Consider the following 27675-nt stretch of genomic DNA (forward strand, 5'->3'; position numbering starts at 1 on the left):
ACAATTTATGTATATTATTAAACGGTTTTATATGGTAAACCTGTCTCGGTGAGTCATTCCGCGTCCACACGACAGAATTAACCGCTCGGCTGTCGAAAACACCTCACCCCTAATCGGCTGGCCTCACAAACGTTCTATATAGGCCAATTGGAAATTACTTTCTGTCATAGGACTACGTAAAATTACAGAGAGAGTTTTGTTATCGATGTAAAACAAGCTTGTTTATTATTCCAACGTAATTCTGCATTTTCTACTTGAATCTGTGTTAGAAAGTATATCGCATTTTCACGTAAACTGAATTAAGTTTAATAATCTGTAATAATAAGTGTTTATCAATTTAAAAACAGTATACGAGAAAACTGACTTGTGCATATATTAGTAATAATGCAGCCGTTATCTGATACTTGTATTGTAAGAAGACTTCAGCCTTTCATTACTGTTATGGAAGTTTCCGCTTTGGATATTTTTGAAACATGTAAATGCAGAAAAAAGACAAATGCCACAACTGAAAAACTATTTAACTTTTATACAAATGTAATCGAAATATTCTTATGGTTAGCAGCTTTACAGTATACAGGAATGTTAATTTTCCCCGAAATTGTTTGTAATCATATTTTTATGATATTTAAAAATAATTCATCGTATATCAAAATTATTTTATCTATTAATGCGATGTATGGTGCTGTACAGTTCAGCATTTTAAAGAGAAGAAAACTCAATATTCATCACTTAATGACAGGATTTAAGAAAGAAGAAGAATTTATAGATACACTACAACCGTATCTTTTGCAGTATTGTTTATGTTCTGTTTTCATACTCGTTGCAATATCGTTAATAATTATAGTGCAGGGTTATTTCGTTTTTAATAATTACAGACAATATGATTACAAAATATCTTTAGTTTGTATTGTTGGCATGCAGATATGGCTCATTTATTTCTTGTGTCATATGTTGTGTTTAAATCTCTTGTTGGCATGTATTTTACTTATTATCAGCAAATGTTTAATAAATATGTCTCAACACTTACAACTTAGAAATGTTGCAACGAAATATCTTGTTCAAGAAATGATAACGAAACTCTTAAAAACTTGGGAAATTTTCGATGAAATAAATGAAAAATGGAAGATGCTGCTTCCTCTTATTTACGTGCATTTTACGCTCGATACCTGTTTTTATACATACGTTGGTCTTTTTGTACAGATAGATAAAGTTGTTCGAGTGTTTTGTTTATTCCTCGGTGCAGTATTATTGTCCTTATCCTTATCATTTGCGTGGGCATTATCGATTTTTACTTCAATTGTAAGTACTGTTTCTGTAATTATGCAAAGAAAATAGTTTTCTTTATTAATCCAACTAAAATATATACTCTTATGTTTTTAAGATAAACTGTTATTTTTATAGGTATACGATAATTTCATCTCCATCGGAAAATTCTCTTCTTCTCTGAACTCTTCGCCGTTCATATTCAAAGTATTTTACGTTTTTATATTTTAAAGTCCAGTATATTTAAGTTTATTAAAAGCACAAATGAAGTCTATTAAACGAGTCTTCGCTTGTGATTCTTCACACATAGAACTAATTAAAAACATTTTTCATTGATGATACGACCTTTGTACTTTAAGTAAAAGAAAAACATGTTTAGTAGTTATTGGATAATAGCGTAAAAATAAATGTAATGCAGTTTTAAAATATAGGACAGTAAAGTTGTTTGTCCATTACATTGTTTTTTAGGTACTTAGCCTAAAGTAAAACAATTGACTTTAAAATTAATTTATTTCAGGTAATTTGCNCTCTTATGTTTTTAAGATAAACTGTTATTTTTATAGGTATACGATAATTTCATCTCCATCGGAAAATTCTCTTCTTCTCTGAACTCTTCGCCGTTTATATTCAAAGTATTTTACGTTTTTACAATTTAAAGTCCAGTATATTTAAGTTTATTAAAAGCACAAATGAAGTCTATTAAACGAGTCTTCTCTTGTGATTCTTCACACATAGAACAAATTAAAAACATTTTTCATTGATGATACGACCTTTGTACTTTAAGTAAAAGTAAAACATGTTTAGTAGTTATTGGATAATAGCGTAAAAATAAATTTAATGCAGTTTTAAAATATAGGACAGTAAAGTTGTTTGTCCATTACATTGTTTATTTAGTTACTTAGCCTAAAGTAAAACAATTGACTTTATAATTAATTTATTTCAGGTAATTTGCTTCATGAAGAAATTCGGGGGAGACCTTTTGGTATATCCATGGCCGGATTTTTCTATATAAAGAAAAACTTTTTAATAAGAGTAAGTATTAAAGAAATATGCATTATCACTACAGTGTACTTTAAAATAATTAAAGTAGTATTTTTATAGCTATGTTTAGAAAGAACTAATAGACCGAATGCAACATTTATTTGTACACTGTTATACCTTTACAATATTAATTTCTCGAGTACAATAATTTCTATTACATAATTTCATAAAAATTTTCATGAGAATATCGCTGCAATTTGATTCTCAGGTGGGCAGTGAATTAATTTCGGTCAATGCAGAGAAGAAGCCATATACAATGCAATTGCAATTTATAGTAAACGTTAAAGAGTTAACTATGAAAACTTTCCATACGTTATAAGTAAATAATACATACAATCAATTGCAAACTTCGTAGTGTTCAAGTAACCTATAAATGTAAATTTCGGTTATAGTGTATGTACTGTATGTGCCATATATTTTTCTGTTCTAACGAAGGAATTCGATAAATCACACACACAAAGGCAGAAATTAACTAACTTCAATGCATTTGTCTTGTGTGCAGAGGACTCTGTTTCAAAACAGTTAAAATTGCTTTGGTAAACACGGGTTTTCATTTGTTTTTATAACTAATTGGTCCAATACTTACTCTTAACATTTCCTGTTTAATTACCAGTGGTTTTCTTTCCATAGAAGATGTGGAAGCGTCGCTTTCGTTGTATTTTCTAAATTATAAATATAAATTCGTGTATGTGTTTCCAACGAAAGCGCTGTACTGTCGAATACAAGATAGCTTCCACATCGGAAATATTTGAATGGTGTAAAGCACCCAGATTTCAGGCATTCGAGCAAGCGCTTTTCAGAGCTCCAGCCTCTGGCGGTTTATCTGGTAAATGCTACATACCAAAATATCATATAACGATCCTAATGATCTTATCCAAAACCGGCACAGCTTCTCTGTCATCAAACGTCACCACACGCCACTGTTAATTACAGTTATCTTATATAACAGTGACTAGCAACTTTGTCTACATATAGATCGTGGCATTTCTTATGGGATTAAAGGATTTAAGCCAGTTCACTACTAGTAGACAATCTACTACAATTACATATGCTAATTATACGTATACTAGTAATATGTAGTTATTGTTTTTTACATATTGAGTCTATGTTTTTATTTGTTTTATTTTTAATACGTAAGTAACATTTATTGTATTTATTAAACAATATTTTAAAGTATAAATTTTATTATTCGTAAACGTAATTATTATATTTAACCCAGTTTTAATTATTTTTAGATGCTGAACTGTTTGTATTCTATATTATCTTCTCTGATTGAAGTAACCGGAGTTATGCAGAAAAACAAATGCCATTCAAAAATGAGTAAAAATGTTGCACTTACAAATAAAAAAGACTTTTAGCTATAGTAAAACTCCGTTCATCGGTAGAGGTTTTTTTCGTTTTTTATGAAACATTTATTCTTTTGGTATGTAAATCATTTTTCTCGTGTTTGTAGAAGAATACAATACGAACTTTGGTATATAATGAGTGACTTTGTATAATTGTAATGTTAATTCTCCATTTTTTTCATTTAGTAAAGTATGTAACTTAATTAAAAATCATTAAAAAGTGTTTTAATGTGGAGGTTTTAGACTTTCATTCAAGTAACCAACTAATTTCTGTTTATACAGGAATTTTGTTTGTATTTTTGTTTGATCCAAATAAACATAATTTGAATGTGCATGTCTAATTAAAAACATGCAATTAGTATAACTGTTCAATATGAAATTTCCTCTAAAAATGAAATAATTTTCTTTTTTCTGTTGTTATGTATAACAGAGGGAAAGAATCGTATATACAGTAAAAGCCCGTTTATCTCAATAAGTCTAAACATTTGTTTTCTTTAAAGTTTTAATACTCTTGTAGAGAAATTAATTATTGTAATGAATGTGAAAGAATAAAACATATCGTACACTATTTGTATATACTGACAAACTTGACATTGACGTAATGTTAATGTTCCTATTGTTTTGAACTCAGTAAAGCTTGAAAGGTGAACAGACACTTCGGTGAATAAATGATCCAAAATTTAAATGAAGAAGACAAGTTTGTGTGTTATCACCACTATTGTTCTGCGTATGCATAGAAGAGGCAATGAAAGAATTTTATGCTACTAATAAAAAAGGTATTAAAGTGAACGAAAAATTCTACAGCACAATAAGATTGGCTAAGGACATGAAAATGATAGCGGAAGATGTATACGATCTGAAGCATAGCATTGTACGGTACGGAAATATGGGCACTACGAACAGCGGAGTAAAGGAAATAGGGGACTTTCAGATGTGTTGCTGGCTAAAAATGATGCGAGCATCATTCGTAGCCAGTTCGAGTGTCGTAGACAAAGAAAAAGAGAAATGGGAATGTTTTGGAAGAGGCAACAGAGAAAAGACAGATTTTCAGATCGATAGAGCAAAGGATATAAATAATGTTTATAAAATCCCCCCACTCCAACGGCTGGGAACCTCAGAGTAATGAAGCATTACATGTCAGGAGTTGCAGTTCGGCACAGAGTATTTGGTGTTTAAATCATGAGCACATAAATAAAATCATTAAATGCCAAATAATAACGAGACTCGCCGTCAGCGTCAAAGTGATCCCGCTTACCGTAGCCAAGAATAGGCTAGTGAAAACGCAACCCGTCGTAACCACGGCGGTAACGAAGCCCGCCGTAATAATTCGCAGGACTCCGAGTACCGGTGTCAGCTTATTTTCATTGGTTAGCGCTCATTTTTATCTTTTTCATTAAAAAACAGTGCGCGGTCAAGTCCCGAGTCCCGGGACATAGTCTAATCTCAAAAATGGCATTGCTGTTTTACTCGTTGTATTTTAATGTCGTGTGTCACGCCAAAAATTATCTCTTACATATAAATAACATATTTTTTATGTAAAAAGTAAAAATAAAATTTGATGTAATATTAAATAATAATTATAAATTAATATTTATATTTCTTTTACTGAAAACATATTACCATTATTATAATTGTTATCTTTATTTTGTTAATACATTTCGATTTAAATTTATAATTAACATGTAAACAATAACTACAATAAAACCAAATTTATTTAGTAAAATAAATTTCTAAATACTGGAAAACATTTAGAATTTTGAGAACAATATTGCAAGATCACAGTAGCACAGCATTTATAAGTATACAGTCACCCCCCTATAAGATAGAGATACGTTCCATTCTCTAGGAATCCGATTTCTTACGAATCCTTCCAATCACAGCCCGACACGTGTCAAGTTTACGGACTACATCTGATTGAAAGGTTTTCTTCCATAAAATTAATCGATTCTATACTAATCCGACTCAACATTTCCAAAATACGTATATATTTTTTGGGAATAATCCGTATAAACTACGCTATAAACAAAAAATTGTAGGATTACTTACCGAGTGTCACCATTCGACATCGCCATTGCTCAACATTGTTTTCGTCGCGGAACAGCTCAGCAAAGAGCGGCCGATTTCTAACAACTTATTTTTCTGTGAAAACTTCGTTGAACTTCGGAGACATCATTAATATAAATAATTTTAATCGCCGTTGAATAAGAAATGTTTCTTTCACAAGAAATGTATAAAATTACAGTACTGTATTAGACTTACGGTACCTAATTTACATACTGACAGACGATAGTTAGCGTAAAAATCTCCGTAGCGTGGCGCCACGCTAGACGGCGGAAATTATATATTTAATTATAACAAAGTTACAATAAGTTAATATATAATTATATATACAGTACCTAATTTATATATAATTAATATATAATTATATGTACAGTACCTAATTTATATATAATTTATATAATACTGTCCAGACGATAGAAATCTCTCCGTAGCGTGGCGCTACGGACTGCGGGAAAGTAGTTCGGCTGCCCGATGACGTTTGAGGTGTTTATAGGGAACTTTTACTATTTTTTACGGATACCGGTAGCAATTTTTTCGTAGTTTTATAGGAATCGTAATTATAGGGGGTCGACTGTATTTCAATTTTTAAAATTTTATATAATATTAATGGTTTCGAATAACACTGAATTAATTACTTTATCGTTATTTAAAAACGTATAAAAAGTATTCTCATTCATTTACTCATTCATTTGATTCACTATGCGAAGTACGGTTTGAGTACGAAAGTAAGCATTGTGATTTTGGTCTACCCGAATTTCTTAATTCAACAAGTGTCGAGAAAGCCGAATACAATCCATGTGTCATCTAAATAATAAAATTTAAAATTTTATTATTATAATTATTTGAAATTATATGTTTTTTTGTAACAAATATAAGCTTTATAAAATTAAATCAGTAAACACACATAAACTCAGGTAGTTTTTTTCGAAAAACGTACAGTAATTTAAAGTTTCTAGACAACAGAAAAGCTATAAATTACAAATACTATACTTTTGTGTACTTTAAACCTTAGTATTGTTTTTGTCTCTGAATTAGAAATGGTGTTTTCCTTTACTTCTTATAACAATAACATCCTTAGTACACAAAAGTATAATATAAGTACAGTAGAGCGTCGTTTATCCGAAACATCGGTTATCCGAAAAAACTCCAGGCGGCAAATTTAAATTTTCGCTAGTGCTGTGGCGCTGCAATCTTTGGTTATATCTTGGGCTACTCCAATATTTGTGTGTGTTTTATCTGGCAGCACTGGCACTTTTGTTTGGAGTTTTTTTCTGTGTCATGCCGAATCCAACGTTTTGGATACTAGATAACTGCTAAAGTATAATTTTTTTTTGCTTTTATATTTTTCAACATATTTATTTTGTGTGTAAAAAATAAAAAAATAATTTTTAACGATACAATAGCCACAATTATTATTTTAAAAAGTTTACATTAGGCTTCACATCGACGAAAATTCAACGCGAAGCGACAAGCAACGGCGAAAAATTTCAACACGGGATAGGTTAATGTATTTTTTAGTACGTAATCGGTTATCCGAAAAATAAGTTATCCGAACAACCGCAGTTCTCAATTGATTCGGATAAACGACGCTCGACTGTAATTAAAAACAAGTAGTACGTATCAACAGTAAATATCGACTGTTTTACATATTTGAAGTTAAATAAATTAATGATATGATAAAAAAAATTGTGACAGAGCATTGTGAAGATGTCTTTAAAACTTCAGTTATTTATAATAAGAATCTTAATATGCGAAATAATAAAAATTTAAAAAGTAAAAATTATTGTCTGCTACATTAATAATGGCATCATCTACGACAAAACTACTAATGCTATTTTATGACCCCCTTCAATTTTAAGTCAAAATTATTCTTTCCGAAGAATGCATAATTTTCCACTACAATTTTTCATTTTGCCCAAAAACATTATAAAAGGATCATCCTGTATAGGCCTAAAGTGTAAAAGATAAAACTTACTCGAACACAAAAATTTCTTTTGATGACAAAAAATCCTCCCACCGAAATTCCAAAGTGCATTTTCCCGAAACGTTTCATAAAGTTTAAAATCTGAAAAAAATTAATTTTATAACTAAAATTGTATTGTCTTTATTCTATAAGTTTACACTAAAATTAAAAGTATTTAAATAATTCATCATGAACTTAAATGTAAGAAAAACATAATTAAACTGTATAAAATTTCTAAAACTAATAACCTTTAGTCTCTTCGTAATAGGAATATTCGAAAATGAGAATCTTCCGATAGATATAAAGTTTTCATAAACCTAAATAAATAATTAATGTCATTGATTTTTAATACTACGAAAACTTATTAATTGAATTACATTTTAGAATGTACTTACAGACCAACTTGTGCGAGATATCCGGAAAGAAAGAAGAAGAGAACCAATTAAATAGCATAAAGTTGCAACATGCAATATAGGTTTCACAGTGTTATCTATTTCTATAAAACTGGAAATATAAACTAGAAAGCTTGTCATGTAAATAAGATATCCATAACAGAGAAGAAAATAATATTCCCATTGTTCATTGATGTGTTGAAAATACTCCCACAATTCAGTGTGCCTTTCAATCAGACTTTCCAGTGAAATTACATTAATTTCATTTTTAAACTCTGACAAATCTGACGACAGCTTAGAAAATTCATTTCTACTAGTCAAGAAAAGAAAGAAAGCACTCAGAAGTATAGTAACACACTGACAATCGTGGAGCGTTATCCAAAGCCATTTAAAACAATAACAAGACGTTATATATAAGAGGGAATGATCATATTGCTCGTAACTTGGAAAAATAAAAAATGCTAAAGCAAAATTTCCTGACATAATTACTGAAAATGATAAAATACAACCAATAGAGAGAAATCTGTCGATGATATTTAAAAATTCGTTACGTTCGAAGTCGAATACAATTTTTTGTAAGAAAAATATCTTTTTCCTTTTTAGAAAACTATATTGAAATGAAGCGAATACAGAAAGAAAAAATATTATAATAGCAAAATATATAGAATCGCCCTTTAAAACATTAATCCAATCTGTACATAATTTAAATTTTAAAAAAATATTTGCAAACATTAAACATGTGTTGTCTAAATAATAAAATATAAAATTTTATTACTATAATTATTTGAAATTATTCATGTTTTATTATAATAAATATAAGCTATATGAAATGAANTAGTTTTTTTCGAAAAACGTACAGTAATTTAAAGTTTCTAGACAACAGAAAAGCTATAAATTACAAATACTATACTTTTGTGTACTTTAAACCTTAGTATTGTTTTTGTCTCTGAATTAGAAATGGTGTTTTCCTTTACTTCTTATAACAATAACATCCTTAGTACACAAAAGTATAATATAAGTACAGTAGAGCGTCGTTTATCCGAAACATCGGTTATCCGAAAAAACTCCAGGCGGCAAATTTAAATTTTCGCTAGTGCTGTGGCGCTGCAATCTTTGGTTATATCTTGGGCTACTCCAATATTTGTGTGTGTTTTATCTGGCAGCACTGGCACTTTTGTTTGGAGTTTTTTTCTGTGTCATGCCGAATCCAACGTTTTGGATACTAGATAACTGCTAAAGTATAATTTTTTTTTGCTTTTATATTTTTCAACATATTTATTTTGTGTGTAAAAAATAAAAAAATAATTTTTAACGATACAATAGCCACAATTATTATTTTAAAAAGTTTACATTAGGCTTCACATCGACGAAAATTCAACGCGAAGCGACAAGCAACGGCGAAAAATTTCAACACGGGATAGGTTAATGTATTTTTTAGTACGTAATCGGTTATCCGAAAAATCGATTTTTTTCTTCCCGAACAACCCCAGTCTCCAATTGATTCGGATAAACGACGCTCGACTGTAATTAAAAACAAGTAGTACGTATCAACAGTAAATATCGACTGTTTTACATATTTGAAGTTAAATAAATTAATGATATGATAAAAAAAATTGTGACAGAGCATTGTGAAGATGTCTTTAAAACTTCAGTTATTTATAATAAGAATCTTAATATGCGAAATAATAAAAATTTAAAAAGTAAAAATTATTGTCTGCTACATTAATAATGGCATCATCTACGACAAAACTACTAATGCTATTTTATGACCCCCTTCAATTTTAAGTCAAAATTATTCTTTCCGAAGAATGCATAATTTTCCACTACAATTTTTCATTTTGCCCAAAAACATTATAAAAGGATCATCCTGTATAGGCCTAAAGTGTAAAAGATAAAACTTACTCGAACACAAAAATTTCTTTTGATGACAAAAAATCCTCCCACCGAAATTCCAAAGTGCATTTTCCCAAAACGTTTCATAAAGTTTAAAATCTGAAAATTTAATTATAAAATATAATTTTATAACTAAAATTGTATTGTCTTTATTCTATAAGTTTACACTAAAATTAAAAGTATTTAAATAATTCATCATGAACTTAAATGTAAGAAAAACATAATTAAACTGTATAAAATTTCTAAAACTAATAACCTTTAGTCTCTTCGTAATAGGAATATTCGAAAATGAGAATCTTCCGATAGATATAAAGTTTTCATAAACCTAAATAAATAATTAATGTCATTGATTTTTAATACTACGAAAACTTATTAATTGAATTACATTTTAGAATGTACTTACAGACCAACTTGTGCGAGATATCCGGAAAGAAAGAAGAAGAGAACCAATTAAATAGCATAAAGTTGCAACATGCAATATAGGTTTCACAGTGTTATCTATTTCTATAAAACTGGAAATATAAACTAGAAAGCTTGTCATGTAAATAAGATATCCATAACAGAGAAGAAAATAATATTCCCATTGTTCATTGATGTGTTGAAAATACTCCCACAATTCAGTGTGCTTTCAATCAGACTTTCCAGTGAAATTACATTAATTTCATTTTTAAACTCTGACAAATCTGACGACAGCCTAGAAAATTCATTTCTACTAGTCAAGAAAAGAAAGAAAGCACTCAGAAGTATAGTAACACACTGACAATCGTGGAGCGTTATCCAAAGCCATTTAAAACAATAACAAGACGTTATGTATAAGAGGGAATGATTATATTGCTCGTAACTTGGAAAAATAAAGAATGCTAAAGCAAAATTTCCTGACATAATTACTGAAAATGATAAAATACAACCAATAAAGAGAAATCTGTCGATGATATTTAAAAATTCGTTACGTTCCAAGTCGAATACAATTTTTTGTAAGAAAAATATCTTTTTCCTTTTTAGAAAACTATATTGAAATGAAGCGAATACAGAAAGAATAAATATTATAATAGCAAAATATATAGAATCACCCTTTAAAGCATTAATCCAATCTGTACATAATTTAAATCTTAAAAAAATATTTGCAAACATTAAACACGCCATCGAAAACAGTAAGTATTCTATGAACACAGTATAATACTTATAACTTGTTTCGAGGAATGTTTTTCTTCTTTGAATATTATTGCTTGTATGACGCAGACAAGGTTTAAAAACGTCGAATCCAAAAACCTTAGTTATAAGCATTATTCTGTCAACAATACAGGCCGTACAACAACCATTATTTTTCGACCTCTTCTCCGAAGACATACCAACTCCCTTATCATTGGTATCGGTATCCATTAAAGTTAGCTTGATTCGGCTAAGCTTTGGATAAACGGGAATTACGATAAACGACAAGAACACACACATATATAATTAGATTCGTATAACATAATTTTATTATTCCTTTCCTATTGGTGAAGAAGTAAATCGATTTATAGTGGAGGCGAGAAACAACCAATCGTGCAGTGATTTCGTAAATACAGGGCGTAAAAGTTCAAAAAAGCAATAACAAACAAATTATGATATTGTTTGCCTGGTTACTATGGTAACAAAAATGCGTGTTGCTCTTATACAGTAGCCTAGTTTTACTCTTAAATGACTTAAAAAACCATTTCCGTGTCTGTCCGTACCGTAACTTACAAATACAGTTGCTAACGAAATGGTGAAGCTACTCTAAAATATTGACGTAAAAACAGAAATACTTATTCTCTGGGACTCAGAGTAAATTATAGACTACTGTTAAACTTGGACACTCAGCCCTGTCCTGACACCTGACAAATACACACTGACAAATACACGGACTCTAACTGCATTAATTACGACGTAAAAACACTTAATTACTTTCACAAAAAGTTTTCTATTTCAGAATATTAAATATATTCATTTATCGAGTTGACTAAACAAACAATTATAATGTTCATTGTGACTAATATATTACATTATTAAATTTTACAGACACTTTCTAATTTAAACTATTGAAACAAATCAATAAATAATCTCTATCAAGTGTAAGCTCGCGTAATGTGGAAAAGGTAAGTTGTTGTACCTAATAACAGTGTTATAGTATTTCGATTATAATTTTTATTGTATTGTAATGTATCGTTTGTTTTTTATATTATAGAACAATTGCAGAACGCTCACTCTTAGTATAAACCCGAAATGCCAGTTGGAACAATTTTGAACACACTATATACAATTACAGTTTATTCAATGTACAGTTATGCAAACTACAACGATTATTTTTATTTATTCATATTAGTTACCCTTATGAAAAAGTTTTTCTTTATATAGAAAAATCTGGCCATGGATATACCAAAAGGTCTCCCCCGAATCTCTTCATGAGGCCAATTATCTGAAATGAATTAATTATAAAGTCAGTTGTTTTACTTCAGGCTAAGTACCTAAATAAACAATGTAATAGACAAACAACTTTACAGTCCAATATTTTAAAACTGCATTGGATTTATTTTTACGCTATTATCCAATAAATACTAAACATGTTTTACTTACAGTACTAATGTCGTATCCTCAATAAAAATGTTTTCTATTAGTTCTATGTGTGAAGAATCACAAGCAAAGACTCGTTTAATAGTCTTCATTTGTGCTTTTAATGAACTTAACTGTACTAAAATTTAAAATGTGAAAACGTAAAATAGTTTGAATATGAACGGCGAAGAGTTAATACAAAAATAGAATTTTCCGATGGTTATAAAATTATCGTATACCTGTAAAAATAATAGTTCATCTTAACCCGTCGGCACGCGCCTAGTGCCGATTAGGCACCAATCGATTTTTAATTAGTTCGTGTAAAAATTCTAATTGTGTGAAAAATCTGAAAAAATTATTACCTGTCTAATTTTTCTTCAATTTTACGATGCGCAATTCAGTTTTTGCTTAAAGCGTCTCATTATTTTTATTTAATTATTGGTGCCGAATCGGCACTATGGCGCGCGTGATCTCGGATTTCAATTTTCAAATTTCCCGCCAGTCGCTGTTACTAAAAATAGCTGCAGCTACGGCGCGCGCTTCTTCGCTTATAATCGCGTTATTATAAAGCGAATAACTTCTAAAAAACTGAAATTTGACCGAAAATAATTTAATTTCTTTCATTGGTATTTTTTAATCATTTTATAAAGTTTTATGACACCATCACATTTCCCTGAGTGGAAGTAACCAATTTGTTAACCATTTGACCCTCGGCTGACAGAGAAGGAAGTTTTTGAAAACAAAGTAATAGAGCGTTTAGCAGTTTGTTGTTTTTCACAGTGGAAGACTAGTAAGTTTATATAATAGACTCTAGTAAGACTTATTAGAGTCTATTATTTTCCAGAGAATAAATAATAGAGTTGAAAAATAGCACAATTCCGTGAAATTTAACAAATCTGATGTCAATAAAGGAAAGTTGAAGTTATTTATAGTGAGTTGATATTTTATAAGTTTAGTTTTTGCATTTATAAATCAAATTTTAAAAAATATAAATTTTTTATTTAAATAAATTTAAATAAAAAAATAGAATTTTTATTATTTAAATATAAATTCTATATTTTAACAAGTATTTTATACTGTTAGATAGTAGAGAAATCGAGTATTTAAGCATTTACTGTATATCAGTAAAAATAAAAAAATTGCGTTAATTTGGTTTATATATTTTGCCGTTACATTGCGCATGTAAGCTTTAAACTACAGTCAGAAATATATATTATTTTTATATGAATTTATTAATTATAATAAACATACATTATGTCTAAAATTTAATTAAAATAGCACTCTCTAATTAACATCTTAAATGAAGAAGTAATTAAATCGGGTCCCGCCGCCATCTTAAATAACGCGCGACGGTAAATGATCGATTTTGAGCGCGTCGCGTTGAATCAAATTAAATAATTTATAAAAATTAAAATAATAAGTATGTTTACAAAATAATTGACTATATCTATTCGCAATAGTACTGTAAAACACATCGTACTTATAGTTTAGCATTTCTGATAACAATTAATTAATTTTTGAATTTTTTTATATTTTATATATAAAATGCGAATAAAAAAACATAAATGCGTAAAACTTAATTTAAAAAATATCTGCAACTTCAGAAAACACATATATATTATAATCTATCAAAAAAAGTTAGTTAATAATAATTAAAATCGAGAAAAAAAATAAAACTTTCGAGGTAAAATAATTTCTGTGGTAAAAAGTGAGGTAAGCGATCACGTGACGCCCGTCTCCCCATCGTCTATAACCAAAACGGCCGAGGGTGAAATAAAAGCGAAAACATCAGTAGAAGTAAAAACAAACATCGGCTCGTATCTAGGACTATATATTTGAACGGGAGCGAAGATGAAACACGACACTTTGTAATTTATGCTAATTACCTTCTAATATTAAAAAATTAAAATCATCAAAACATTATAACAAAATTAAAATTTTTTGCCTAAACTCGACTACAAACATATCTTAGAACTGGATTAAAGTAAAAGTACCCGTTTTTCGACGCTAAATTTTTATTAATTAATTTTTTAAATTGGTGCCTAATTGACCGAGCGCGCGTAATTTAAATTTGACGGAGCACGCGCGTGCCGACGGGTTAAACATAACAGTATACATTTTAGTTGAATTAATTAAAAAAAGCTATTTTCTTTGCAAAATTACAACAAACTAGTGTTACGTCGATAACAATACTTTATCTGTAATTTACGTATGACAGAAAGTAGTTTCCAATAGGCCAATATAAAACGTTCGATGTTAATAAAGAAGTAATTTGATAGGGTAGAGCATGTAAACTGAGTGACGTATAGAAAATATTTATCTTCGAAGGTAATATCTAACAACGGTTGCCATGAAGATAACTTACCTGATTTAGTCGATTGACGTCAAGATATTTAAAGAAAATAATAAATACAATATTGTTTCTAATATTAATTAGTTCAGTGATGGACAAGTTCAATTGTGTTGCATTTAGGACTGTAAAATATTCTTTTAATTAACTCTGACACTAATTTAAAATGAAGTACAACGTAATAAAAATGTTTCGAAATATTCGCTTTCTGCCCGATAACGAATAATAGTTAGTTTACTGATGGCGAATTTTCGGCAATTGCGATTTTTGCGAATTTTGTAGGTATATTGTGCCAAATGAAAAGAAACGAATGTTTGTTCTTATCTGTTCGTGTTGTTAGTAAGAAATTACTCAGTAGGCATTCTAATCGCTCGCCTCATCGTTTTTGAGCGTAAAGAATCACTTTAAAATTTATAATACGCTTTTAAAGATTTAGTGAACTTTTGAAAAGTTTATATGAAAAAGTTAAGCTTGTGGTTACTTAAGAATATTACTGTATTTTTTATATAAAAATATTTTATATAAGAATTGCTCTTAGGCCTCAACGAAAATAATTTGCTACTGTGCATTTTTTTTTCACATAAGGATGATGGGATTTGGGATATACTTGTGTTTTTTATGAGTATTGCTATTTTAGTTTTTTAACACAGAATCTTGACATTTATTTTTTAATTTTGTTTAGTGTTTCGATTTGATTCACTATTTAAATATGTTTTTTTTTTTTTTCATTTTGTCTATGGAGTTTTTTATATATTTTGCAAGTGTTGCAAAAAACTAAAAAAATTATATTTTACATGATTATTCGTTATGTATACATAACAGCCGTAAAAGTAAAATAAAATCAATATAAATAAATTACTTTTAATACTGATATAGGTTTTTAAATTAATAATTATTTATATTATAAATGTTTTTCAATCTATGTTAATTTAAATTAGAGAAGTCAATTATAATAAAGTATTATTGATGATCTTCAATCTTTGTTATGCAATCTGCTTATTACAACAGAATGTTTGTTATAGAATAGAAATGTCTATTTCAAATTTTATTGTAGTTCTGTGTCCTTGGGTAATTGCGCTTCCTAAATAAGATAATGCATAAATATTATCAATAAATCGATGAAAATATTCGGAACGGATAAAAATAATTATTGATTATCTCGATACGTTTTCATATTTCGTTACGCGCAATTTCCAGTGAATATCTAAATACAATAAATGCCTTAAAACCTGTCTTTATAATAGAACAAACATACACTCTCCGAACAGGAGCGCCGCTAGGTGTTTGATCGCCCGTGTGCAATACCGATTATGCCGCCCCCTGTTTAACTACGACTACGTACGCTGAGCTTGCCAGAATGACTCTTTAGAATTGTCTCATAAGGGTGTGAAAAAAGAAAAGAAATACTTTACAAAGAAAAACTATTTACAGTAGAACCTCGATTATCCGGACTACTTGCGGATGAAGGTAGTCCGAATACGAAAAAATTCGGATAATCGAAACAAATAATTTAATTTGTCTTTTAATGATAATATAACACGTTTTTTTTCGATGACATATTGGTATTTTTAAAAATAAATACTGTATTTAAATCATGATCAAATTATCAAGAAACAAATGTTTGTATTCAATTTGGACTATTACTGACCAGCACTAACAGACTACCTATTGTTTAAAAGGCCCTCTGGTGGCGCAAGATGACGGATTTTATAAAATAAAAAGCAGTTGAAACTGAATTTTTATGAATAAAAATTTGACAAACTATCAGGTTAGTCCATAAGTTCGTGCGTATTTTATGATCTTGAGAAAAATCTTGTTTTGCTGTTAAAAATGCCAGTCTAATGTGATACTTTTTACACTGAAGTGTTAAATTGGATCTCATTCATATAATACTGTTCAGAATTTGGAACATTTCAGTTGTTTATTTTTGTTAAAATGGAAGTAACAGATGAATATAAAAGTCGTGTTTTATACTTTTTATTTTTAAGTGATGAGAATGCTACAAATGCAGCCAAAAAATTAAATACTGTTCATAATCAAACTGTAATTAGTGTAAGGACAGCGCAGAAGTGGTTTGAAAGATTTATAAATAATGATTTTAGTGTGGAGGATAAGGCTCGTACTGGAAAACCTGTTGACTTTGATGATCATGCTCTCTCTGCACTAGTTGAAGCAGAACCATCTTTAACAGTTGATGAAATTGCGAAACGTTTAAATTCATCCCATGGAACTGTTCATACACATCTACCACAAGTCGGAAAAGTTTCAAAGCTAGGAAAATGGATACCACATGAACTGTCAATGGCTAACTGACAACAATGTCAACTGTTCAACTCAAAAGCTTCAACAGGGAAATTTTACCTCATCCACCATATTTGCCAGATATTGCTCCCAGTGATTATCGTCATTTTAGGAGTTTGCAGAATTTTTTAAAAGGAAAAACTTTTGAGGATGAGAACAATGTAAAAAAGGCTATTTCTGAATATTTTGATTCAAAACCGAAATCATTTTACAAAGACGGGATTAAAAAGCTACCATCAAGATGGCAAGAAATTGTACAAAATAATGGTGAATACATTATATATTAAAATTTTTTGTTGCTTTTTTTGTAGATAAAAATGCGCACGAACTTATGAACTGACCTGATATTTATCGTTTTATGACGAGTAAAATTTTTTCGTCGCATTCGCAGCTTTTAAGTAATGCATAAATCTTCGAGTCGCGAGGCCCATCAAACCACGAAGCATAGGCTCTCGTCGTTTATGCCTTATGCTGCCCTTGGTCATAGAAATGATGTAATTTGAATATAAATTATTTATAAATACGTATGTCAAGTTATATTTTTATTGAGACGTAAAATATATTTAAGAGTTTACGACCACTGTGCCGGATGAGACGTTGTTGAAACAAAAAAAGTTATGCATTCCATCACGTACATAAACTGTGTCGTAATTAGCCAAGTGCAAATCAGCAAATTCGTAAAATTTTTGTTTATTTTGAACAATCCAGATAATCGAAAATCCGGATAATAGAAATCCGGATAATAGAGGTTCTACTGTATTATTACTAAGTTATTTTTCTTTACTTAAGTGTAAAACCATATAAATATTTATCTACAGAAATTGAACTTTTCTTGCCTTTATGTTTGCGAAATCTGCTATCAATTTTCTTGTATCCAAGCTGTCTAAGATTTCATGTTCAATTGTAACTATAGCAAAATTATTTAGTCTTTGCTGGTGCATTGTTGACCTTAAATAGTTTTTATAATTTTTAACTTCGAAAAGGACCTTTCACCAGATGCAACTGAAACAGGGAATGTAAGTTAGTGCTATTCCTGTGTTCGGAAATGTTAAAATTAAATCATTAGTAAAAAGTTATTGTAATACGGTTTGTAGATCATTAGACTGGTTTTCTGGAAAATGCAACTTGAAAGTATTGATTTCATTATACAAATCAATACCCGTCAATGTCTCTTTCGCTACTTGAATCGTCTTTAAGCTTCAGATATAGATCCTAACCAAGTTAAAATATCATTAATTATACTTAGACTCATGTCAGAAGAATTATTAACAAAATAATTACAATTTGATATGCGATAGAACTGTTCGAATGCGTACAAGTACAAATTGAGAAGGAAGCTCTGTGGGGATTGTCTATTTTCGCCAGCTATTGATTCCTTGCGCTTTTCCACAAATAAAATATTTTTATTATATAATGACAAGTGCATAATTTGTTTGAAAGCAACAGTTATAGGAGCGAGCCAATGTAATCTACTGTGAGCTTAATAATATATTTATAATTATTCTCGATTCTTCAGATCATTATAAATACAGTAATTAATTGCTTCATTAAATACAATATAGAAAGTAAAATTTTATTTGCTATACTTTAGCAAGTCAATACAGTTGATGATAAACATAGAAGAAAAATAAGTAAATAATGATTAAATTAACACATGATTAAAGTAAACACCGCTTCATTTTAAATTAAAACATTGTAATTGTAATTATTGAAAAATATATGAAAGTAAACATATACAATAGCATAATACAATCGTATTTAAGAAAATAATAAAAACATCAGTTGACAACAAAATTACGAAAAATATTTATGTTAGTAATTAACAAAAGTATAAAGGGAAGACACACCTAATTACTGAAACAGTTAAACAGTACTTTTGTTTAATATTTTGGCAATGTTGTTGAAGCTCATACGCGAATGTGATCTATTCCATCGTTTTAGGATAATTTAATGTATAAAAATTTTAAATTATATATAACGTAACAGAAAGTTAAACACAGATATTTTCATGGCTAACACGCCACCAGTAAAACAATTTTATTTATAAACATAGTGTGTAACAACTTATAAACACTTTTACAAAGCAAGTATATAAATTTCATAATTTTTATTATGAAATTTTCAACGAAAAGAAAAAATTTTCAAACTAACTTTGTTAAATAAAAAGAGTCGTAAATGATTTTACTAAAATAAAAATAAAAGTTTATAATGTTATCAACATTTACACAAAATACATTCTATTTTGTATTTCGTCAACTACTTTTATGGCTTCTTTAATGCTTTCTTTAATAATCACTTCTTCCGGTTCGGACACTTCACTACCAGAACTCGACATACTTTCGGTTTTGTTTATCAGATATTGCTTGGCCCTAAAAGCTGCAAGGTGGGCGTACATAACGGGACAAGGTATAGATATGCTCCTGGTGCATCTTGCATACGTGTGGCACAGGTAGTAAGTTAACAGTTGTAGCTCGTCTGCCGTGAAGTCGTTATCGTCCCATAGAACCGTATAATGAGCGGGTCTGCTGGTACCCTGTATTCCAATATGACTGCATAAGAAAAAGTCGTAGAACACGGGATGTACTACAGCCGTATCCACTGTAGTTCCGGGTGGAACGTTTCCCACTCTGCCCACACCATCTGTTTTATTTTCGGGAAGAAAACGCGTGTGATGACGTTTTCCAATCATGATAAATGTGATGGGAGGTCGGTAGGTCTCACCAGAAGCCATTTCTTCACACGCCTTTCTAATTTCTTTCACTTCGTAATCCATCACTTTTCGAAATTCGCCTTCGCTAACCCCGTCTCTAAAAACAATAATCTTTTGTGGTTTTTTTCTAGCGGTACATACGTAGAATGCCTTGAAAAGTTCCTTCATCATTTCCTTCAGCTCAACAACAATATTTTGTCCAAACCTCTGTCCGTCTATCTTTTGTCTCTTATGCTGAACACGAACAGAAGCTTTAAATTTTCCACAATAAGCATCTAAACTTCCTACTACTGCTGCGATCGAGTATACAACTTTGTCACCAGGAGCGGGATGATTACAATCGATACCCACAATCATCACAGGTCTCTTCATAATTTCAGGTATGTACTCCTGTGCTAATGAATTGTTAACACCACCCATTTTTGCATTAATTTTTTGACATATATTACATATAAACTGTGCATTAAACTTTCTGTCATTCACAAGGTTTGCATCTCTTACACATTGTGTCATAAGTCCTAATTCCGTTTCTGCAACTGTTTTAACTTCAGCATAAATATTTTCTACTGGTAATACGATTACTGCTAATTCTAGTTTTGGTTCCATCTCATTAGCCTGCCTTAATATATCTCCAGGCTTTCCGTCACGACGTGTATAGCCTCTCACTACCAATGGATCTGCGAAGTCTACCCCTACATTTCTACCATTTCCTATAAGCATATTAACTAACTTTTTTAAGACTTCTTCGTTACAGCAGCGATTTTCAGAGAAACTCAGCAGCACCCATTTATTAATTGTCACACCTTTTTGAAACTTTTTATTTACCATATTCCAGCTTCCGTTAGAAGGTCTGATGGTCTCTCTTCTGTCGTACATAACTTCTGGAGGATCCAATACTCTGCCTGTACACTTTAGAAAATCCGTACTTACACGAATGCCAAATTCTCTCGAGAATGGTTGAATGTTTTGCATCATAGCATTAACAGACTGCCTGATATCATTGAACCTTTCTGCAGGAGGTCGAGCCGTGTAGCGAATCATATCTGAAGTTTGTCTGTCTGTTAATTTCTTATTACTGTGCTGACCTTCTACAATATTGCACACTTCGAATGGTAAATAGATATCTTTGTTATTATTTCCCACATTTAAACAAGGTAAATTAGGATATTTTAATGGTTTATATACAGACCGAAAATATTCTGATACTGAGCAAGGAGCTTCCGTATTATTATTCTTTCTCATAAAAATAATGTTGTTAGCATTGTCCTTTGTGATGTCTCGAATTCTATATTTTCGGGGATAAGGTAAATGAGTTACTTGAACTTTCAAATTTTTCATTTCCTTTGTAAGCGTTCTTCTTTCAGCATCTGTGAGACCTCTCATCTGTTTTGCAGCCAACTCAAAGTTCTCAGTACGTGGATATAATATTTCAAACATAAACTCAACAACGGAGCAGCTTCTATAAAATGTCGTTGCCGATTTATCAACGTTTAACATGGGCTTCCATTGACACAGCCGAATGCTTTGATGATGACCAAACCAAATTTCTCTTCCTCCACCTAATAGAGGAACTTCATCCATGTGAGGCTTTATGAAAAACGACCTCCCAACTGGAACCAAATGTAAAGCAGGACCGTGTCTTAATATGGTCTCTATGGCCATCATTCCCATAATAATACTTTCTGTTATATCACTGCATTTACCTGCTAACAACTCATGCAATGGTTCTAAACTGATTGAATTGTCATTTGACCTTTCAGCTGTGTCTGACCTGTTAACAGGTTTAAGTTCAATTTCATATGTTGTCGTTTTTTCGAGATTAAAATCATCCGTAATGCTTACAGTAAATACTGTTGTGTATTTTATCGGTAACGGTTCTCGGGTGTACAAGTTTTTCTCGCCATCAAATGCCGGTCTAATATTTCTGAATAGAGCATCTTCACGAATCATTTCTTCAATAACTCTTCTCTTCAATTTAGTGTTTTGGCATTTATACTTTTTGTGTGTAGATTCACTTTCAGTACCACCCTCTTCAGTTATGAGCAAAACCTTTTCAATTTCCACATCATAATGATACACTTCTCCGTGTGGTATATCTATTGGAAAATAATTTGCTAGTAAATTTATCTTTTTACCCTTAATGCCAATGCCAGGTCTTCTAGCAAAGTTATATCTTGTAGAACCAGTATTAGTAATTTTAAGACCCAGTCTCTTTATCCTTGTCGAAATAATATTGACTGTAGTTTTTGAATGCAATAGAGAAGCAAGAGCCATGGCTGAAGACGACTGTCCATCTTCATGAGAAGCTGAGGGATTTTGCATCAGATTAACATTTAAAGCAATACATTTTATTGAATTACACTTGCAAATAGAATATTTTTGTAACGATTATTTTGCATGTAACTTACCTGTACGTAAAGATGGTCTTGTCATACTCTCAACAGGGGTAATTATTGCAGGCGCTCTACTAGTCGTTTCTCTTACATCCTCTGCTGGTATCGAAGAACGTAGTTCTTGTGTACTGTGAAATTTTTCACCAAGTTCAATATCACGAAACTGTGCTCGACCTTGCATATATGAATATGATTTGTGAGTTATAGCACATAAAACGTACATTAAAATTTATATGAATAGTTTTAATGTAAATTAAATCATTTTAAAGCAGAAGTTTGGATGTTTGAGTGTAAAATATTTTCATATCATTCAGAACTGACATAAGCTGATACGCAGGGGCGGACTGGCCATGTGGAAAGTGTATACGGCCCATGTGTAATTTTCTACTATTTGGGCTGTTTTTTCTAAATATGTACATAATGTACTGCTTGGTTAAGTTTAATTTAAAAAATATTATTCATTTTTTTGTTAAGTAAGGTAAATTTCAATTTTTTAGGTATAATATAGGTATTTGTGTAGGCCTGTATCATTTTACCCGTCCCTACCCATATCCGAAGTTAAATTTGTTTGGCCGATCTGAGTCAAACACTACATTAGCCCGATTCTACCCAAACAGAAAGCATCCTGGGAAAAAATAATCAAAACTACTTTCTAAACAGAGAAAATTAGTCATTTGTTTATATTGCTAGAAACTGTTTACAGCTGCTATGAATCTTAGTGCTTAACTATGGAAATGCGAGTTATTAATTTTGTACCACCAAAGCGATGATTGTAGTCGTAACAAATTTAATGGGCACTTATATTATTTCCTTTATTTTATATAAGTGAAAAATGTTATTCAATAATAATTTCTCTATATTCCAAACAATATAATTGAAAATAATCTATTTTTTAATGTGAAGCCGGGACCTCACCCCTCTCCAATGGGAAACTGGTTGTAGAGCTAAAGCCAATAAATCGGTGATCTATTTCGTAAACAAGAACGAGTGTAAGACGACTTAATTGTCGCATTCCCGGACTAAATTCACACGTCTTCGATCTAGATCAGGGAAGGTGGAAGAGAGAGCAACCGGGGAGAGTACGACTGTCATCTTACAGCGAGTTCAATGCACATTAGATTAAAATTTACAGGACCGTCACCAAGTATTCCTGAAAATGCATTTCAAAAATTAAGCAGTATTTTAATACAGTTTAATCCAGTAGCTACTCAACACAATATTATTTGAGAATTGCAACATTTTAAATCGTCATGGAATATATTAAAGGAAAATGTCAATGAAAGTTTTATAAAATTAAACGAAAATGAACATTCTACAGATGATCAAGTAAAAACTAATAAAGATGCGATTTTATCCTCTTACTGCAGTACTTGCAAAAATTGCTCTATTTGTTGTTATAATATATTATTCAGATATAACATGTTAAGTGACGCTTATTCTGTGCTTGGTCAAGCATACAAATATCTGCTATCTATGTCTGTAACACTAATGTCCAGTGAACAAAGCTTTTCTATGTTAAAATTAATTAAAAGCAGGCTAAGATACTTATAAGTATCTCGCAATAAAATCTAGAAGCTTTCTTGTTAATGTCAGTGGAGAAGGATTTTTAAACGAAATACATTATGATCATGTCGTTAATATTATTGCTCAACAAAGCAAACTTCTAAATAAAAAGTTAATATTGTTGAATATAGACTTGTGCTTGTTGTAATTTTTGTCAATGGTATATTTTGAATATATTTAATATATATTGGGCTGGGCTGGTAAAAAATTTTCCATACAAAAATTTTAGGGCCAATCCGCCCTTGCTGATAGGTATATAAATGCATACTTATTGTTACCTCTGTTAAGTTACTTATGTTCATGCTACACTCACCAAGAGCAGTTCTATCCGCTGCTGTAGTTGTTGATCTTCTTTCATCGTGTCTTGATGAAGGGGAACGTGACTCTTGTCTACCTCTCCGTGAAATGTCATACTGAGGTTCGTAACCTATTCCTCTCCCACGACCTTGTCCGCGTCCTCGTCCGCAATCTCCTACACAAGAATATTACTTTTTAATATAAATGTAAACAGATTGTTATGGCATTTCTACCAAAAATACTGATGCGGTAGTGTAAAAAGTAACAACTATATTTGCGTACAAATATCAGTCAATACTTTAATTATGTAAAATAAATTTTTTCTCGCGTTCTTGCGAATAAATCTCTCCTTATATTCTAAGTTGAGCTTATTCCTACTCTTATCCGCCCTTCAACGGTTTTATTAAAACAGCTATCAATGCAGTCGTTTTGGGCCAATATTTCAATAAAATAAACCTAAAATATCCGTAGAAAAACAATAATGATAATTTTAGTATAAAAGTTTCCATTTATCATATTTCTTCAGCATTATTACCAAGTTTTAATCTTAAAATTTATTATTCGATTTATTTGTGTAAGGAAAGAATGCCGTACTTTTAACATTTAATTATTGCAATATAATTACATTTTTAAATACACACTAATTAACATCAATATCCTTATCTTCCCCACCTTTCAACTTTAACCATTAAAATTTAATAGCGTTCATCTTCCTAACGCAAACCTTTGCGAAATTTCAGAAAATCTCGACAAAGTTATTGAGCTTCAAATAGGGTGAACCAACTCATACTTTTCACATAAGAGCACACACACGAACAACGAATTTCTTTGCGTTTTTCCATGTTTTAATGTCATAATTCCTTAAATGTAAAAATTTTCAATGGTAATTTTTTTTGACAATTACCATACATAACATCAAACACAAAGTATAATATATTTTACAATTCCATATATAAAATAATCAGTTCAAATTCTTATCGTACCAATCATAGTTTACAAGGGTATTCATGTGTAACATGAAACTGAATTTATCACATTTTAACAAATTAACATATTAGCTTAGTTCAAAATAACACGAAATGAAATACACTATTAAGTTTAATTACTAACACGATAAATTAATTTTATCTTTCAAGTTGAAACCTCTTTAGTTAGATTTTTATGAGCTTGTCACCATATTTGTTTATTCGTATGGGATTAAAATAAAAAATCCTACGCCTATGTAGCTCAGTTTCGTTTTCCGATAAAATAATTCAGTTTATATCTATAAACAAATAATCCACACACACGAAAATTGTTTTAACGTTAATCACCTTTTCGACACTTATGTAAGAGAAGCCCAACTGTTACCTTCACTCACCTGTGACATTTTCCTCGCTTCCAATCCGTCTTATTGCATTTCGTGGTAACAGGTCTTCAGGAACTTGCGAAGAATTTCTTTTCAAAGACCGAAACTCTGACATTTTTACACAAGACAACACGTGAATCAAAGCACAATAGCAAAAATATCACGCCTAACGCTGAGAGAATAAGAAAGCGCTCCCTGGCGTATATATGCAGTACAATACAAGTTCAGTTCTATCTTTATATAATGGAATTTTTAGATTACGTAGTAATTGTAAAAATTATTACTAGAATTCGAAAAATATTACTGATTTTGAAAAAATAATAGTAGTGTAAGAACTGAAATTAAGTAGGATATGAAATTAAAAAACACTAATTGGCTAATCCAAACGATTAGCCAATCAGCGACCAGCTTTCGAGAGAGAAGACACTAGAGACAGTGACCAGAATACGGCCCCTGCATCTGTGCTAGATCTGAAGAACATCATTTGGCATCATCTTCTGGATATTCCAGTAAATATTCACAGCTCACTGCATTCAGCTGTGGAAAATATGGTTTTGCGAATAGAGTTTTGTTCAAAATGGAAAAAAAAACATACTGAGCAGTTTTAGAGCTATTACATACATTCAATATTTACACTTAGATTTTTCTATGATTTTTTTATTATTATTTAAGAGATGTAAAGTGCATCATTTTAATTATCTGTAGTGCAAATTTTGTCTCATTTCGAGCAGTAGACAGCAGTCTCTAAAATGGGAAACTTATTTCTCGCTAACGCTGTATATCAAAAAACTGCAATCGAAATCAAAGTTAATCATTAATTTTGAAATATTATAAATGTTTTGATAGGTGAATACACATTTGAAAATAAAATTTTATTATAACAAGTAAGAACTTGTACTAAGTATTGTATAAATATACAACAGTCTGTAGTAGATTGAATCAAATTACAGAAAAAGTCATTCGGAATAATCGGAATTGTACACTAGTTTATAGAATTAATAACTGATATTAATTTGTTTATATCAAAGAGAATTGTCTCTAATATTTTACATGTCTTCTGAATGTTGCTAAATATAAAAAATTGGTTTAGATAGGGATATACGTCTGAATCTAACTTACGTTACTTGAAATAAATATTTTGTAAATGAATTCATATTTAACAACATACAATGTGATAATCAACTAGAAAATATACACGAAATCTACTAAACAATATTCTTCACGCTGTACTTAGAACTATGTAAAGTTGCATTTCAGTTAAGATAAAATATAAATTATTTTACAACGATTTTAATAATTTAAATACGATTAAATATTACTACGTTCAGGCACATCGAGTTAAGTAATTTGGCACCAAATTGCGTTAAGGTGAGAAGTCCAGTGAAATTACTTTTACTGAAAGTATTGAAAGTTCTGATAAGATTACTAGCAGTACCAAGATCAAGAGATTTAGACACTTTATCTGGAACCGTGCTTACCATGAGGTTTGCAGTAGATTATTCCACCATAAATTAACGTTTCTTTAAGTGAAAACAGTAAATTTTTAATAAGCAATTCATTAATTTAAAAAAACAACATTTAGTACACATTCTATCTGTTTTAGTTGGTAACTTAATTAGAATAGTTAATCAAAATGAATTTTTATCCTTAGCATCGATCTGTGTTGTATAATCTGTTGTTTACAGCTGAATGTTTGTCGTACAGTAAAGACGACTTCTTTTGTAAATATTATTGTCATTTAATACATGGTTTAAATATTGTGTTCTAGTCATTACGAAAACGCTTCAAGACAATCAGTAAATCCAGCAAAATATTGAAACGTATGCAAAAAACTATACACTGTTAAGATGTGTTTTCATATTTAGAAGAGCACAATATGTAATGGAGGTTTCGAATTACAACAGAATCTGTAAAGAGTGCCTTTATTCCATAACGAATATTCAATTGTAAATATGAAATTACGGAAGACAGATCGAAGACGAAAGATAAATGATTTACTATTAACTTTTAAAACAATAAATTTCTACGAATAAACGGAGTTTTACTGTAACTAAAAGACTGTTTCGTTTGTAATTGCAACATTTTTACTACTTTTCGAAGGGCACCTGTTTTTCTGCATAACTCCCGTCACTTAAATCAGAGAAGACAATATAGAATACAGGCAGTGCAGCATCTAAAAATAAATA

At 30.3% G+C, this 27675-nt stretch overlaps 1 protein-coding gene across 1 annotated transcript; it reads right to left on the minus strand.

The window, feature by feature from the left end:
• Positions 1–18788: 18788 nt before the first annotated feature.
• LOC111618227 (protein argonaute-2-like) lies at positions 18789–25686 on the minus strand. The gene is made up of 4 exons (XM_023359708.1): positions 25502–25686; positions 24158–24316; positions 22297–22455; positions 18789–22194 (listed from the first exon to the last, which is right to left on the minus strand). The coding sequence occupies exons 1-4, from the start codon at positions 25602–25604 to the stop codon at positions 19400–19402; spliced, it is 3216 nt and encodes a 1071-aa protein (XP_023215476.1). The 5' UTR covers positions 25605–25686; the 3' UTR covers positions 18789–19399.
• Positions 25687–27675: the final 1989 nt, after the last annotated feature.

The sequence above is a fragment of the Centruroides sculpturatus genome, unplaced genomic scaffold, assembly GCF_000671375.1.
Source record: "Centruroides sculpturatus isolate CEXI.00-Female unplaced genomic scaffold, Cexi_2.0 scaffold124, whole genome shotgun sequence".
NCBI classification, from domain to species: Eukaryota; Metazoa; Arthropoda; class Arachnida; order Scorpiones; family Buthidae; genus Centruroides; species Centruroides sculpturatus.

Excerpts from the sequence above, each read along its gene's own strand:
- LOC111618227 (XM_023359708.1), bottom strand. The coding sequence starts at position 25,604 with ATGTCAGAGTTTCGGTCTTTGAAAAGAAATTCTTCGCAAGTTCCTGAA. Across the intron at positions 24,317-25,501 it reads AAGCGAGGAAAATGTCACAG|GAGATTGCGGACGAGGACGC; the intron begins GTGAGTGAAGGT and ends ATTCTTGTGTAG. Across the intron at positions 22,456-24,157 it reads AGCGGATAGAACTGCTCTTG|GTCGAGCACAGTTTCGTGAT; the intron begins GTGAGTGTAGCA and ends CATATATGCAAG.